Raw genomic sequence first — 16,543 nt, 5'->3', positions numbered from 1 at the left:
AACTATTTTGTAAGTTCCTCATATGAAGCCTAAAAAGCGTTAATTCTAAAATAAATACTGCGGACATCACAACCTGGTGGATTAATTTTTTCTTAATAACAACACCAAAAGGACTAGATGAGTAGTAAGTGTCTCAATTCTAAATTAACTATGTTGGGCATCGCGAGTTTGTGGATTAACTTTCTCATTACAATTCATACGGGCATCACATAAATGGAATGCGAGAAGCTGAGTGTGTTAATTCTAACTTAGATATGGTAGACGCCACGACGTGGTAGATTAATTTATCTTAATGAACTTTACCTGATTCGCTTTTTTGTGACAATAAATAAATAAAAGCATAGGGCACTAAAAACTGTAGTGGTGGTAGTTATTCGAAATTTGGCTCCGGCCGAATATAACTTCCTTAATAGTTCTCAAATAGATTTTTTTCTCGTTATTTTTGCGTAAATTGATTGCTTATATTTACGTTGATTTCTTTATCCGTCTCAAACAATATCTTAGTTGTTTTCATTAAATTCGTATTGCCCGCGCAACATTATTGTTTAATAGTGTTTACTTGCATAGCTTCTTACATTTTTGTAATGTTTTGAAAACATTGAAAAGCGAAATCATAAAGGTAAGCAGTGCCATGAAATTTTTTGTCTTCTTTCTTTTCGCCTAACAATGAAGAGTTTCCAAATTTCACACCCAAAGATCTAATTAACTGTCAGGCATCTGCACTTATGCCATATAGATCTGCATCTTTTTCACAAAAATAATTTATTAACCATTTTTATGAAAACAAAATATTCTAATCATTGTTTAAATGTTTAAAATATAACCGAATAAGAGAATACAGTTGTCTTTTGTTTGAGCGCACACCTCCGTTTTATATAACGAAGTGCGCAACAATTTTTCTGGAGTAACGGGACGGGCCTTCCTATATTCAATGCACTACACTGAAATTGACAACTGGGATTTTGGACTTGTAAAAAGAGAAAAAAATCAAATTATCGCTTTGAGGAAATTGGGAAAGATGCGGAGTTTGAAATTTCTCATACAAAGGAATTATCGAATAAACTTACATTGATATATAAACACATGTGAACATTTATAAATCAAATTTATCTCCCATTTTATGAAAAATTTATAATCTAAGCACATGCCCATGGCAAATTTCTTATCATAAATGGATTTACCACCGGTACCGTTATGATTAGTAAAATCACCTCCTTGACACATCTAGGTATATTGATATTAGTTTAGGCATTGATATATAAAGTCGTATTTATTTCTTTGTATTAGTAAAGTTACGACTTAAGCCCGAGAGCCGCCCTCTCTTCGGTCTATTGACGCCTGGTGTACTAGTCGTAGTTTCGATTTGTCGCGAGCTTCTTCCCGGTGTCTCACAAAGTTGGGGGGGTGGCCTGGGATTAAGTATTGCATTTAAAGCAAGCGAACGCCATTTACGGTGCACCACTGGAGCAGCTACTGCTGCAAATTTGCTGGTGCTGGGAGCTTCTTTGCACATCGCTTCAAAGGGTGTTTTTTTGGCTATTTGCGCACTGCTGTTTGCAGTTTTTCCAAACTTGGACTGCATACTTTTAATCGACATTCGAGCTTTTATGTCTTTTAGTTCAGTTTCATAATTCGTTTCTTGCAAATTGTCTTGAAATTCTCTTAAGATATTTTGTACGGATATTTGGCTTTTTTTCGATATGGAGATTTTTTTACCATTCGCTGTTTCAAAACCAGCGAACTTTCCGGATTATTCACCTTGCCCACTTCATCTCGATTCACTTTCCTTTTCACTTCTTCCTTTTCGTTTTCATTAGAAATTTCACTTACGCCAACTGCGTCTTTATCTATTCCCAACTCCGGCCGTTCTCCGCTAGCTTTTTGAAGTTCTAATGCAACATTAGTTTCTCTCAGCACCAAGCTCTTGTCTCTTTGGTTGCCTTTAAAGCCAATCAAAATAATAATAATAAAATAATAAGCATAATAAAATGTGAATAACATACCCTGGGCTATCTGCTCATTTCTTGGCCTGTTAAATTTTGGGTTTAATGAAAGCGGACGCCAATTACGGCGCGGAGCAGCTGCTGCTGCAAATTTGCTGGTGCTGGGAGCTTCGTCCATTTTTACTTCTTTGCACATCGCTTCAAAGGGTGTTTTTTTGGCTATTTGCGCACTGCTGTTTGCAGTTTTTCCAAACTTGGACTGCATTCGAGCTTTCATGTCTTTCAGTTCAGTTTCATAATTCGTTTCTTGCAAATTGTCTTGAAATTCTCTTAAAATATTTTGCACGGCTCTTTTGCTCTCTTCCGATATGGAGATTGTTTTACCATTCGCTGTTTGAAAACCAGCAGAAACTTCATTTTTGCCTTCTCCCAACTCCGGCCGTTCCCCGCTAACTTTTTGAAGTCCGGGTGTAACATTATTGACCTTCACATCTTGACGTAGCATTTCCTGAGTGCTTATGAAAGCAAAAATGTCATTATCATCGTCATCCCAATCGTAATTGTTGCTTTTATACTGAAGTTTTGGATTAATTTAAATATTGTCTCATCGCGGATTTTAAAAACAACTTACTTTCATTTGCGTTGTATGTGTCTTCTTTTTCGATATAACCACGGTCTGAATCTTCTCCTAAAATGGATTTAGAAAGTTAGACTTTTTAAAAAAAGCTTATAAAGAGCTACTTACTTTCTGGCGTAGAATCGTACAAAAGAGCCAATATTGCCTTTTCTCTAAATTCGCGACTATAGGTTTTTCGTGGTTTTTCGCGTAAAATATATAAAGGGGACCGTTCCAAATTTCTTAACTTAGTTTCCGGTGATACTACAGGACTATTAAAAGGCGATGTAGAAAAGACCTCAAATATTATGTCAACTATTGTTTTTTTTTTGTTGTCATCTGGAGAGTTCTCAAACACTACGTCCACAATTGTTTCTTGCTCTTCGGGAGCCTCTACATTTTTTGCTTCTTTCATTGCATCCTCCGCTTTAGTGCAGCATTCTATTAACTCTTCGTCAGAGAGATGGAATTCATATCCACTTGTCGAAAACTCAGCAACAGACTGTGACAACAATTCATGGCAGAATGTAAATTTTTGAGAGCTTGTCATATCGGTTATTGTTGTTCGCGCATAAGGCCGGGAATCCACTGAGGACAGAATTTCATCTTCGTATCGGCCCACACTTTTTTGTGAAACGTTACCTTTATTTGCTTCCATTTTTTGCTAATTAAAAAGATTTAAAAAGAAAATTAGGTAAGCGGGTGACTTTCAAAATTATTGTTTTCTTTACTTTTCAAAACTTGTGTAAATTAAAGAAAAAAATTCTTTTTTTTTTTGATTCTTTTCGCGTTGTGGCCAAAGAAAGCATCATTTCAAAGGGATTACTTTCCATTACTTTTCGAGATAAAAATCTCAGTTTGCAAAGAAACGTTTGTTTGTTTTTCTAAGACTTTTTCTGTTATTCCCTATAAATCAGTTATAGCGAATTATAGATAAGAAACACAAGTTTGATTATTTGTATAAAAAAAATGTTCTTTATTTAAAGAGTTTCTTTTTTAAACATTTTTTTCTTCATTTTGTTGAACATTTTTATTTAAATAAAAAACAAAGGAACAAAAATAACAATATTTAATGGAATGAAAGAAGCAGATGAGAAAAAAAAAATTTTTTCGGTTTAATTTTATTCGAAGTCTGTGGTTTTTCGTAAAGCGCTGTCAGTATGAAAGCGTACAGCGAGAGTATCTGGAAATAATTAAATAGTTTTTTTTTTCATTTTTTTTTATATATATAAACATGTACTTCCAAACTTGCTGCTATCTTTGCCATTCACGTCTACGCCCATCTTAAAGATTCATCGCTTGCGGCGATAATTACATTATCGCATTGTAATTTGCATTGCAATGATAGATTACTGGCGCCGACATAGAATTGCATTACCAATTGAGCTAAATCGCTAAAGAATTTCTCATATGGCATTTCTAAGAGCAGATGCAAACGTGTAGGCGGTAAATTGACTAGAAGACGATTCGGTAAAGGTTTCAAATTTTCGTTGCGCAAACGAAAAATTTTTCCATACTCTTTGTTGAAAAAAAGTTTCGGAAATCTTTTGAGATACGGGTTTACATAAATTTTATAAAGTGGTTATAGAGGTCAGTCGCATTGGTAAGCAACATTAATCTTATCTACACAACTATATATCTTCTTTAACACTAAACGCATTTCCAATTTCGTTTGCATTAAATAAATTAATTTCATTCTAAATTTCTTTTATAATAACGGCAGATTACAAAATTATATTGAGCTTTACCCGAATCTTTAATATCCGTCATCTATATTTTAAAATAGAACGTGCGAATATCTATTGCAACTTATATGGGATTTAAACAGAGATATTCACACGCTGGTCTACTCTTTGCCTGGTGGACATGGCCTTTGACCGATTTGGCCCGTTTTCAGCACCAAACAGCAGGTAGCAGTTTTGAGTGTTTCTGCCAAATTTGAAGCAGTGTAGGACAGATAACATTTAAATAATACTCGAAAATTAGAAATCGTTTTTCAGTTTTTAAGTAATTTAAAAATGGACGAAAGGGGAACATCCAACGTTCCAATACAAAAGCACCAAAGCGATAATTGAATCATGGAATTCCCTTTTTTTGCAGCGCTGGGCACGAGCGCAGAAATTTCATTTTAAAAAAAATGTCAACCAACCAAGAGCGAAGTAAGTAAATTTTTCTTTTTTTTAAAAAAAATACTTATATATTTTCTTTTCAGATTTACGAACGACTTTGCGGCGGGGTGCCCGCCAGGCCGAACATGATTTGCGGCGCCAGGCCGCACCAAACGCCGCACCGCAAAAAAAAAAAAAGAAGCAGGCGGCGTAGGAAGAAACGTGGGGGAGCCCCGTTTCGACTACAACGTGACTTACGCCACACAATTGAGCGGCTGAGGCGCCGCAGGAAAAATAATCATTCCCAAAACCTCCAAAACCCCAAACGGCGCAAAACCCGAAGGGACAATGGAAAAAAAATAAATATTCAGATTAATATGTAATATAATTATTTCATTAAAGATAATTTGAATATCTGAAAAAAAGAGTTTTTTTTCATTTTTTCAGTTGGTAACAATTTTATGCACAGCTGGTTGCCAAACTTTGCTAATCGTATTGGTATAGGTTTTTTGGTATAGTTTTTTTTTGGTATAAGTTATATATGGAAAGAATTATCATTTATTTTTGAAAATAGGGTAAAATCGAATGCCACGTCTATAAAAATTGTATAAAACTATTGAGGAGACGTACAAGGGGAGATGAATGCATATTTTTGATACATTTATATAAAAAAGATTATATATTATATTTCAAGCACTTGTATAAGTTATATATGTATACAGCCACTTTCACAGATGGTAGTAGTAAGGAAATTTTACTTCTTTGAAAATCGGTAGCGCTCTTCGCTTATAATAATTTTCAAAAAACAAATCAATCAATTTTGCACTTAGAAGTATTATGAAAACGTTCAATAAAGATATATTTTTGTAAATGATCAATCCCTATCCGGCCTTTATTCTCCATAGACATAACATAATATTCCGGAATATAAATCATCAAATTTTTCCTGTTTTTTTGTGATCCCTCATACGCTGGGTTCGCTAAATGTTGAAATTCAGTTATACTGAGATTTCTGAAGTTAGTCGAGATTTTAAGCCCAAATGCGTACATCGTTTCCTGCGGATATATTAATTAGTTACTTTCGCTAGTATTCGTTTATATACTTACAAAGAACTTTAAGGTATCTTCCGTTAATCACATTCATTGCAGTCATTATAGAACGCAGATAATAAAACTTCCTTTATAAGTAAAACTTTAAACGCGTCCAGTATATATCCAAGTGTGAAACTTCTGCCAGCTAAGGATATTATCAATTTCTCCTCTTCGATAACTGCATCTCATTCTAGCTTATTCTCGAAAGTAGCACAATATATGTAAACAAATTTATTCAAACATAATAATCTGTTGCTGGAGTTATGTCACTAATTCGAGCCCTCTTCTGATCAAAGCTCGATATAAAAATAATGATAGGTTCGCAACGATGATTACGTTCCAAGTTTTACGTTTGAAGTCTTACGCCTTGACATTTCATACCATGCGTCATCACAGCACCTCAAAGCGTTACCCATGCGGAAAAACGTGAAACCACAGAACGGAGAAAGTCTTGCGTTTAGAGCAACACTTTGTAGATCGTTTAGATGGATAGATTTTTGTGATTATTGAGTCCCTTTAAAGTTTTTCTTCCAGGAATGGCAAACAAGTAGATCATAATTTTCTGTTCGTTAGAATACATAAGATTTTTGCCCTAAGTAACTAGATGTTGTCTAGATCAGATAATTATTTTCCTCTAGATCAGCGGTGGCGAACTTTTCCATCAACGGGAAAGAAACAAAGAAAAGTCAAATTTATGCACAATTATTGAGATAATTATATACAAAAAGTATGATAACATATTTTTCTCTAAGAAAAAGGTGGAAAAAGGAAAATAATTAATACATAATTGTAAAGAGTGAGTTATTAAGCGCTGCTTACTCGAAAACCGAACTGTCATGTTGATCACCCATATTAAAATTTCCGCTATTCTTCTTAACGATTCTACCAGCAAACCCCTACAAATCTATCTATCAGAAGCGTATGCAAAGGAAACATAAATTGCAGAACAACATAAGTGAAGACGGCCCGAATGATATCAATAAAAAATTTGGTAATTCAAAAAGATATCGCTTTAGAAAAAAGCGCGGGTCGATACGAAGATGAAATAATGTCTTTAATGGATTCCCGGCCTTATGCGCAAACGACAATTGGCGATTTTGACAATTTGACAGCATCGCAAAAATTTACATCATGTCATGAATTGTTGTCACATTCTGCTTGAAGTGAATTTCATATCACTGATGAAGAGTTAATCGAATATTGCAATGAAGTGGAAGTTATGATGAAAGAAGTAAACAACAACATAGACGCACCAGGAGGAACTCGTGGTGACAACAAAAAGAAGACAATAGTAGATATAATATTTGAGGACTTTTCCAAAACGCATCGCCTGAGAGAAATTCGGAGCGGTCCCCTTTATTTATATTACGGGAGAAACCGAAAAGAAATTATAGCCGTGAATTTAGAGAGAAGGCAAAATCAAATTTGGAGGAAAAATTCAAGGCCGCTATTGATGACAATCATGACAATTCCATCTCAGAAAGTAAGTTGCTCTTTATAGGCTTTTTTTAACAACCCTAACTTTGCACATTCTTTTCAGGAGAAGCTTCAGATCGTGGTTATATCGAGAAAGAGGACACGTACAACGTAAATGAAAGTAAGTTGTTTTTAAAATTTGCAATGAGACAATATTTAAATTAATCCAAAATTTTTCAGCTCTAGTACCATCTAACCAGTGTAAAACTGGGATAAGTGAAAATTGGGATGAAGATGACGATGACTTATTTGCCTCCATAATCTTAGATCAAAACGAGAAGATAAATAACTCTTCCAATGGAAATAAGCAAATAATCCAAAATATGGCATTGATATTCCTCACACTTTTTTGATGCGAACTTTTTTATTTATTTTTTTATTTCTGCAGGTTTTCAAACAGCGAATGGTAAAAAAATCTCCATATCAGAAGAGAGCAAAATATCCATACAAAATATTCTAAGAGAATTTCAAGATGATTTGCAGGAAACGGATTATGAAACTGAATTAAAAGATATAAAAGCTCGGATATCGAATAAAAGTATGGAATCCAAGTTTAGAACAACCGCAACCAGAAAAAGACTAATGGCTCTTAATGATGAATCCAGCCAAACTGGACATTCGACTTTAAATGTCCCAAAATTTCGTAAAAAGCACTTGTTGTCATTAAATCCAAAATTTAATTTTAAATAACCCATCGCCTAGTTGGAGCTTATAGCAACAAACACTTTTTCAACCGCTTTGATTTGTCATTGGGAAAACCAAACTGGCCTTTACTGTTGCTGTATATTAATTTATATAATTTATATTTAAATATAAATAGCTTTATTTATTATTATTATTATTATTATTTTAATTTTAGACTAATGAATTTATATGATAGCTTTATTATGTACTTAAAATAGCTTTATTAATATATATAGAAATATATACATATACAAAAGAAATTGTTATTCTTTTTAATAGTTTTAATGGTTTCCTGATTGCTTCCGATTCTTCTTCCTTGACTTGGTCGCTTTTGCTCTTCTACCATCTCCTCTAGATGTTTAGATTGTTTAACGTTTTGGAAAATACGCGGACTTTACTAGTTATCCAATTGGCAAGAGTCTCCACTTCTCTCAATGTCGTGCCAGTGCATGCATAATATCTATGGAGAGAGGTGAGTTAAAATGTATAACTAGTACACATATATTCGTACAATGTTTGCTGACTAGCCATTCAGAGACTTTAAATGATCGTAATCCTATTTTCTTAGTCATAGATTCTCAATGTCATACATGCTTGAAAGTGTGAAGATTTTTACCTAATTGAATGTGTCAAAGGTTAATATCGAACATTTAAAATTTCTTGTATTTTACAAGTTAGCTTAGAATTAAACCGTCATAATTTTTAAAAAACGCCTTCGCTAAATTCCCTGTTGAAAGGCAAAGCACAGAGTCGCTTATAATATATATAAATGGTTAAAAGCCCAACTTAACAACTTAAATGTTAACGCCAATTAGCTATGTTAAACGAACAACTTAACAGACCAGAAGTGTCCAACTCTGTAAAATAACGGACCAACATTAAGATTAACATTATCTAACGAACCAACTCTGTAAGATAACATTATCTAACGGACCAACTTAACAAAAGTCGTCGGCAAATCTTTCTAGTAGGCTTTTCGCATTGCTCTGTTTTCGATCTTACTTCGTCTTTTTTATGATTATTGACGCATATGACAATCGAAAAAAGAATGTTGTCCTGTCAGTACATATCGCTGAATTATAGCGTAAACAAAAGCAAAATCAGCTGAGACCTTTCGAAGGAATGCAAAATTTCAATGTTATTCGGGTTTGTTAATTTTACCGACATAAAACATTTTCATTTTTCGTGTTGTTCGACGTAATTAATTTGTTCTACTCATTAGCCAAAAATCGGATTGCTTTGTCATACGGAACTTGAGAAAAAAACGAATTTAAGTTATTTTAAAAAATGGAAGAACTTTTAAACGAAATTGTACCTCAGGAAGAACTCGAGGTACTAAATCCAACCTGCGCCAAATTATGTTTAGATAACAAATTTATTGCTTTTACAGAAATTCGAGAAAAAATATGCTCATGAATTGGAACTAGATGGAGAAGTGACTATAGAAACTAAATTCGAATACGCAATGTGTTTAGTACGTAGCAGATATACAAATGATATTCGTAAAGTAAGCAAAAAATAAAGGAAAGTGCACTACTGAATGCCTCCTGTAATGTTGTGAAATAAGGCAAAACTCATTTGCGAAAAAAGGAAGAAAAATGAAGGCATTTTTAAGCAAAGATCTTACAGGCGTGTCAAGCATTAAGTCGGTCACTTTCCTGTGTTTGTTTTCAAAATAAATGTAAAAGACCACAGTTCACCAAACTTTAGCACAGCAATGGTTTGATTAGTCATTTATTTATGCCGACACAGAAATATTTCACAACTATTCAATAGATATTGAAATTGCTCGATAACATCGTAATTTCAAAGATAACAGAGGCATTTGAAATTCCATAATTTGACGTTGTGATATTTATTTATTTTCAGGGTATTATGATTTTGGAAGATCTCTCCCGAATACATGCGGAGGGCAGACGTGACTACATATACTATTTGGCATTTGGCAATGCTCGAATAAAAAACTACTCTGAAGGCCTCAAATACTGCAGAGCTTTTCTAGAAATAGAATCAAATGAGCAAGTACGCTCTCTGGAGGTAATTATACTTAAATAGATATATATATGTATAGCTGAACATTTTTTTTTTTCTCAGGAGTACATAAAAAAGCAGAACGATAAAGAAATGGCAAAAGGAATGGCTGTGGCCGGAGGAGCAGCTTTAGTGTTGGGCGGTATTCTCGGTCTGGGTATAGCGTTAGCTAAAAAGTAATGATGCGTTTCAAATTTCATGCCTTTTAAAGGTTAAAATTCTGTAAATATATTGAGTTTTGTTTATTGTAATTTCCGTAATAACATATCACTTAAAAACATTTGAAAAACCATTTGAGATGTTTTTAATTTTTTGGAAAATGCTCACACTAAGTCTTCTTCTTTATGAACTTTTTTTTTTAATTTTCTTAATATTTGTATTTTATTCTCTTGTAGTAGGCAGAAGCGTGAAAAATAAATGCAGGATTTTGCACAACAGACAATTACAATCGAGTAACTAAAAGTCTTCATAAAATTAATATTATAATATTATTACTTAAAAAACAGAGAAAAGTTACATGAAAATCGTTGCAATCGTTTGCGTTTTGAAAGAAATTGTGATATTGAAAAGAAGAAATGTGCATGCGTAGCATTATTAAAAGTAAGCATAACATAATTTTATTTCAAATTAAGCAAATTTTAGTATTTAGTTACATCAAAAATACAATTTTTTAAAGCTGCTATAATCCATATTCGTTTACTTATGTCTCTATCTACTCTGTGTTAAACTAAGCAGTTGTTTGTTCTAAACATATAATAAAAAAAAAGCTGTTTCACAAACATGAGAAGTCTCATCGTAATTTCCATAAATCCCCGCGGTGTTCATTGACTACAGTTTTTTTATTGAAACAATATCAACAGGTGTTTGAAACATATCACCAACGATTTATATTTTTAACAAATTCATTTTTCACATCAAACTTAGAACAAATTATTATCAAATAAATGCATTCGATTACTTCGAAATATAATTAGCCTATATGTTTTTGATAACGTTTTCAATAATTAATCACTTCTTTAATCGCGGATAAACAGCGATATTTGTTGGGCAAGTAGAACGGCTCAAAAACATGAGGGAATGGAGTATCCCAGCCGGTGACACGTTTGACAGGCGCTTCTAAATATAGAAAACAATGTTCTTGGATACTGGCGGAGATTTCAGAACCAAATCCTTGGGTTAAAGGAGCTTCATGTGAAACAATGACCCGACCAGTTTTCTTGACAGACTATGAAAACGTTATTTGAATTTCTCCAAACTTTAATGTTACCTACCTTGCAGATTGCGTCTTTGTCCCAAGGCAAAATGGACACCAGATCAATGACTTCACAGTCCACATTCAGATCTTTTTTAGCTAGCTCTGCCACCTTAATTAAAAGAATTAAAATTAAAGTTTTTAAAAGTGATTGAAATGGGTTGCATTTTCGATGATCGATAGGTCTTTTGCATTTACCTCCAGTAATACATGTACTTGGGTACCCCACCCGATTAAAGTTACATCTTTTCCTTTACGCAACACGTCTGCCTTTCCAATTTCCGACACGTAAGCATCTGCGGGCACTTCTTCTACTGCTGCGCGGTATAAAACTTTTGGTTCAAAAACAAGGCAAGGGTTGGGGTCTCTAATACATGCCAATAAGAGCCCTTTAGCCTTAACAGGACCACGTGGAACCACTACCTTTGAACGAACATTATACCAATGGATATGATACGAAGCGATTCATAAGATATGAAGCGAAAAAATTGGTACAAAAATGAAGAAAATCATAATAAACTTGCAACTCTGTTGTTGTAATAAACGGAGAATTAAAGGTTGAGAAATACCTTTAAGCCGGGTGTATGAGCAAAATAAGCCTCAGGACTTTGACTGTGATACAAGGCACCATGGCCCACAGCTCCGCAAGGGGCTCTAATAGTCAAAGAACCGCAGTCGAAAATTCCTCCACTACGATAGCGAAACTTTGCAGCTTCATTTATAATCTGGTCAAAGGCCGGAAATATATAATCAGCGAATTGAATTTCCGCAATAGCTGTTGCTCCTGCATTAGCGACTCCGATCGCGAACCCAGCTATACCTTGCTCGCAAAGAGGGGTATTAAATACCCGATCTTTACCATACTTGTCCCTCAGATTAATGGAGCAACGAAAAACCCCACCGAAGCCTACATCTTCGCCAAATAGTAATGCTGTCGCATCTTCCCCCAATGCAATGTCCATGGCGTTATTGATGGCTTGAAACATATTCATTTTTTGCTTATTTTGAGCTGGCGTTGGAGGGTCAGGATAATAAGTAAAGTGCGATGTTCTGATCACCGACTTATTCGTTTTCACAAAACTAAATAAATACCGCGAATGTCTGTTCATTATATATTTGATTCTTTTTTAACAATCAATTTAAATAAATAATAAAATATAACAAGAAAACAAGTAAAGGAAACTAACGTCGTGGTATCGCAAGAGATCGGGAGATTTATATAATAAATTACAGCTACGCATTGAAAGTCTTGCCATCTTAAAGCACTGAACTTAATGAATGCATTTGCATCGTTGATCATTTACTCAAATGTCAAAATATGATTTGATTGCACATGTTCCCAAGTAATCGATATATTGAATTGCTGGAGTAAAAACGTAAAAAAAAATATAAGTTTCACATCATACGCGATGCAAAGGCATTCTTTGTATTGTTTCAATAATTCTTTACATGCTCATAATAGAAATTGAGCACGTAAATTTTTTTGAAATGAAACGAAAAGTTTTTTAATTGGCTCACTTGTAAAAAAAATAATTCATTCAATTCTCAAGTGTTGTAGACAGTAAGAATTTTATAAGGCATTGTCGTAATTGACTAATTAAATGCTTCTTTGAGTAAGCGTACAATTATAGAGGATATTAACATCGACTTCTAGTTATTAGATCATTAGTTGTGTAAATCTACGATTATACTTGGAAAAACTCATCAAATATATAAGCCCTAGAGAACGAACTTTTTATCTAGTTCGGGACAACTGCGAGACAAAACAAAGTATGACAGTTCGGACTTAACGAGTAAAACTTATTCCATTAAACAAACATGCCTTCAAGAACCAGCAAAAAGGAGCAATTCGAAAAATTTTTATGTCAATAATTTATAAGTGTCATTGTTTAGAAATCATCTTCTCAGATGAGACTTTTCAATCCCAATGTTCAGAAAGTAAGTGAAACAAAATTACGGTTTATGAGGAAAAGCCAATATACAAATAAATTATCCACGTTTCATTCCATTAAGGTGACAGGTTGAGGTGATTTTGGGTTAACGACACCCTCTTTCTTTCTTTAAGAATCAAAGTAAAGATTCCGTTACCGTGAATGAACGTTGATGTTAACCATGATGGCCTGAACTCTAAAAAAACACAGTTTTAAAATTAAATTCTCCTCATCCCGTATTCGTTATGACCATAATATAAAAGTAATTCTCGTTAGGAATGTGTTCGGTACGCTTATGGGTGGCAAGTAAGAAACCACGTATCTACAAGAAAATGTTGCTAAAAATGAAGACATATCATGTTGTGGCTTGTGCTTTCCTCGCTTCCTTATCTAACGTTGTGCCAACTTTTCTACTTCGATTCGAAAGTCATTTCAGAATGTAACGAGTCTTCTTGGGCGGGATATGCTCAGGGCTCCCCAGGCCTCCTTCCAAGATATTTATATTAAAAATAACGTGGACCTGCAGATTTTGTTCTTATTTTTTGGATTTATAATAATTCGAAGAGCAATTTTTAATGGTAGTGGGAGAAAAACCAGCATGGTGACCCGACTCTTGTTTAACGCTTTCAATACTTTCTGTTCGTTCCGAAAGATTATTTTTTCACGTTTTAACCGTACCGTGAGATTCTGCAAAAGAAAGGAATCCATCGCGGGTGTTATAGCAGCCAAGCTCGGTCTATAGGACCACTCGTCCGTCCGTAACCGTTTCACGTCGCAAGAGAGAGTGTGCCGCTGTCATTCAGGGACGATGACTAAGCTAGGGCAGCCATCCCCTATCCGTAAAAGTTAGCAGTCCCTATCAGTCATTCAGGGATGACGATTAAGCTAAGCCAGCCATCCCCTATCCGTAAAAGTCAACTAGTTATGTAGTCCGTGATCGCTTACCTCTGGCTGCTATAACATAACTGAAGGAGAGAGCGTGATGGGACGCGCTCTTTTACAGTCGCGATCACCACCGCTATCCCGTTACATAGATGCTTTGACTTGCATATGTGTTACAATGATATTCTTATGTATCTCTTATTACTAATACTATCTTAGGTTCTAACTTGTGTGATCGAACACGTATAAACGTATAAACGTAAGATCTGGTTGTACTTAAATGTATATTTCTTACGTATATGTTGTTGTTAGACATATTTATGTAATCGCGAATGGATCGTTACATGTGATTTCGAGACTTAGAAAAGAATGAGCAAAAGTTACATACAAAATGTGTTACATGCGTTTTATTTATATTTATTAGCTCTTTTTATTTTTTCCCTTTTGTTTTCTTTATATTCCTTTTTTTTCTATATACATTTGTTCTTTCTATTTTTCTCTTTTTTTTTTATATATGAACCTCGATTCAGTCAGGAAGCAAAACGCTTCCTTGGAAGAAAATAAAATATTTGAGGGTTTAAAATAACACACAGACGCTTGCCAGGTCTTAATGGCATTGCATTACACATTGTCAAATCGTGTGCTGGTAAACTCATTACATTACTTTACAAGAACTCTGTACCTATCTCAGAAAATTCATATTTTCCGTTGTGTTAGAAAATTTCATTATTCCATAAACACTGTGGGCGAAGTATTGAAATCAATTAGGAATATGTGTCACAAATTGGACAATATTGACTGTCAACCACGTATGTTTTAATTCAGTCCTTCCGGAATACATGATTATATGGGATAGAAAGTAATGTTTCAAGAACTATATACTTCTGTAGACAAAGGATACGTTGTGTCAAAAACTATTACCTAAGTATGACTTATTAGCTCTATACCATATGTCATATGTACAATATGAATTGAACGCGGTAATAATAAGTACAAAAAATAGGATTACCTGTGTGTCAGATGTAATCAATATAAAAGCGAATGCCGAAAAAGTAATAAAAATGCGATATATATATGCGATAATTCAGTGCGTTAATAATATACAATGTGTAAAGTAAGATGTTATAAAATAAAAGAAAATTAAGGTGAACTCGCCAATTTCGCAAAAATTAAAAACAGGTTAACTATATATTTAATTATCGGGAGGAAGCAAGACCTTTAGGGTCTTCGGATTCTTTCACTGTGTGTTAGAAAGTAACATTTGTCCAAATTTACACTTGTCTAATTGGATGAGCATAAAGCTCAACTTAACATTAACAATAACCAATGTGAAGTGGCTACAAAATATGATTATTTGGAGTCCGCCAATTTTATCGTCACTTTTGAAAACGGAACAGGACGTTTAAGAACCTAGCGCTAGAATGTTAAAACGTTATTCCACAATGTTATTCGCTGAGATTACATGCGAAAGCAGGAAGTGAAATCAGTTGTGTCGAAACTGCGAAATGTTCGGACGTGGTGAAAGTTCTCGCCACAGAAAGCCGAAATATGGCATTTGAACTGAGATACATTTGACCCTTAATCGTCCTGATAGCTCTATTGTAAGTTGTAAAATTTGCGAGCAAAATCATACTTCCATAAACAGCGCATGTCCAAATCTTTATAAATAATAAACATAAATAATAGAAATTCTGACGAAAGAGCAAAATCCCAAAATTACTCTTCATCAAGTCCGTTGCCGGTCGAACAAAACAACTTTAAGTTGCCTCTAAGCCCGTATCGCTGAGTTGTTGTACGATCTAGTAACAACAATTCGATTCATTTTGACACTGCAATGAACGTGCAATACAAGCTGTCATTCGCCTCGGTGCTTAGGATAATATGATCTTTTCACAGAAAATGAAATTACTCAATTAGCTTTTGATGTTGTCAACAACATCAATTGCATATAAAATTAGCAAGAAAAATGTGCGACTATAACACAGTTAGCTACTAATTATTTATGTTCAATTGTTAAATAATGGATATATCAATGCTCAAAATCATTTTTTGGAACTATCGCAGAGTTCGCAATACGTCCGTCGAGGTTTGATTCCTTAGTCAACTATAGTATTGATATATGCCTACTTTTTGAAACTATCTCGAAATATTCCGACGGTCTTTTTCATCCCACCAATGTTTAAGCTTCCCGGGTGTGCAAGAAAATTTGTATTTATACATGTCTCCACGTATTTAAATTGATGAATTGGGATTTAAATTTTGATTAACGCTAAAGGTGAAATATTGAGCTTAGTGGAGTTTCATAAGATCAGTCAAACAGAAGAAGAAAAAAGCACTAAACATAAGCACAGAAAATGTTTCCATTGATGAACAACAAATTAATAATTTTGTGCAATATTTCATGTGCCGGCTAGCTATCAACATCGGGTAAATACGATTTGAATATATTACACCACGGATTATTTTCTATACTATATGAAAAAAAAAAAAAATTCCATGAAGGCTTACAAAAACATAAACATATGATA

At 34.1% G+C, this 16,543-nt stretch overlaps 2 protein-coding genes across 4 annotated transcripts; one reads left to right on the top strand and one right to left on the bottom strand.

Annotated features, from left to right (window-relative positions):
* Positions 1-9,084: 9,084 nt before the first annotated feature.
* Positions 9,085-10,621, top strand: LOC119640606 (mitochondrial fission 1 protein). Of its 3 annotated transcripts, none has more exons than XM_038038761.1 (5): positions 9,085-9,251; positions 9,310-9,393; positions 9,789-9,956; positions 10,014-10,126; positions 10,346-10,621. In XM_038038761.1, exons 1-5 carry the CDS (start codon positions 9,207-9,209, stop codon positions 10,365-10,367), a joined length of 432 nt encoding a protein of 143 aa, XP_037894689.1. In that variant the 5' UTR covers positions 9,085-9,206; the 3' UTR covers positions 10,368-10,621. The 3 variants fall into 3 exon arrangements, with proteins under 3 accessions (XP_037894689.1, XP_037894687.1, XP_037894688.1); XM_038038759.1 differs by having other exon boundaries at positions 9,310-9,426; XM_038038760.1 differs by having other exon boundaries at positions 9,310-9,426; positions 10,014-10,161.
* Positions 10,622-10,862: 241 nt separating this feature from the next.
* On the bottom strand, positions 10,863-12,491 carry LOC119640605 (2-oxoisovalerate dehydrogenase subunit beta, mitochondrial). Its single transcript, XM_038038758.1, has 4 exons — positions 11,772-12,491; positions 11,401-11,625; positions 11,222-11,314; positions 10,863-11,175 (listed from the first exon to the last, which is right to left on the bottom strand). The coding sequence occupies exons 1-4, from the start codon at positions 12,309-12,311 to the stop codon at positions 10,948-10,950; spliced, it is 1,086 nt and encodes a 361-aa protein (XP_037894686.1). The 5' UTR covers positions 12,312-12,491; the 3' UTR covers positions 10,863-10,947.
* Between the last annotated feature and the right edge of the window lie 4,052 nt (positions 12,492-16,543).

Source organism: Glossina fuscipes, unplaced genomic scaffold (assembly GCF_014805625.2).
Source record: "Glossina fuscipes isolate IAEA_lab_2018 unplaced genomic scaffold, Yale_Gfus_2 121, whole genome shotgun sequence".
Classification (NCBI taxonomy): Eukaryota; Metazoa; Arthropoda; class Insecta; order Diptera; family Glossinidae; genus Glossina; species Glossina fuscipes.
Note: the sequence above shows the minus strand (reverse complement) of the source record. Positions and strands in the feature narration are given on the sequence as shown.

Excerpts from the sequence above, each read along its gene's own strand:
- LOC119640606 (XM_038038759.1), top strand. The coding sequence starts at position 9,207 with ATGGAAGAACTTTTAAACGAAATTGTACCTCAGGAAGAACTCGAG. Across the intron at positions 9,427-9,788 it reads ATACAAATGATATTCGTAAA|GGTATTATGATTTTGGAAGA; the intron begins GTAAGCAAAAAA and ends ATTTATTTTCAG. Across the intron at positions 10,127-10,345 it reads GGTATAGCGTTAGCTAAAAA|TAGGCAGAAGCGTGAAAAAT; the intron begins GTAATGATGCGT and ends ATTCTCTTGTAG.
- LOC119640605 (XM_038038758.1), bottom strand. The coding sequence starts at position 12,311 with ATGAACAGACATTCGCGGTATTTATTTAGTTTTGTGAAAACGAATAAG. Across the intron at positions 11,626-11,771 it reads CTCATACACCCGGCTTAAAG|GTAGTGGTTCCACGTGGTCC; the intron begins GTATTTCTCAAC and ends GTTCGTTCAAAG. Across the intron at positions 11,176-11,221 it reads ACAAAGACGCAATCTGCAAG|TCTGTCAAGAAAACTGGTCG; the intron begins GTAGGTAACATT and ends ACGTTTTCATAG.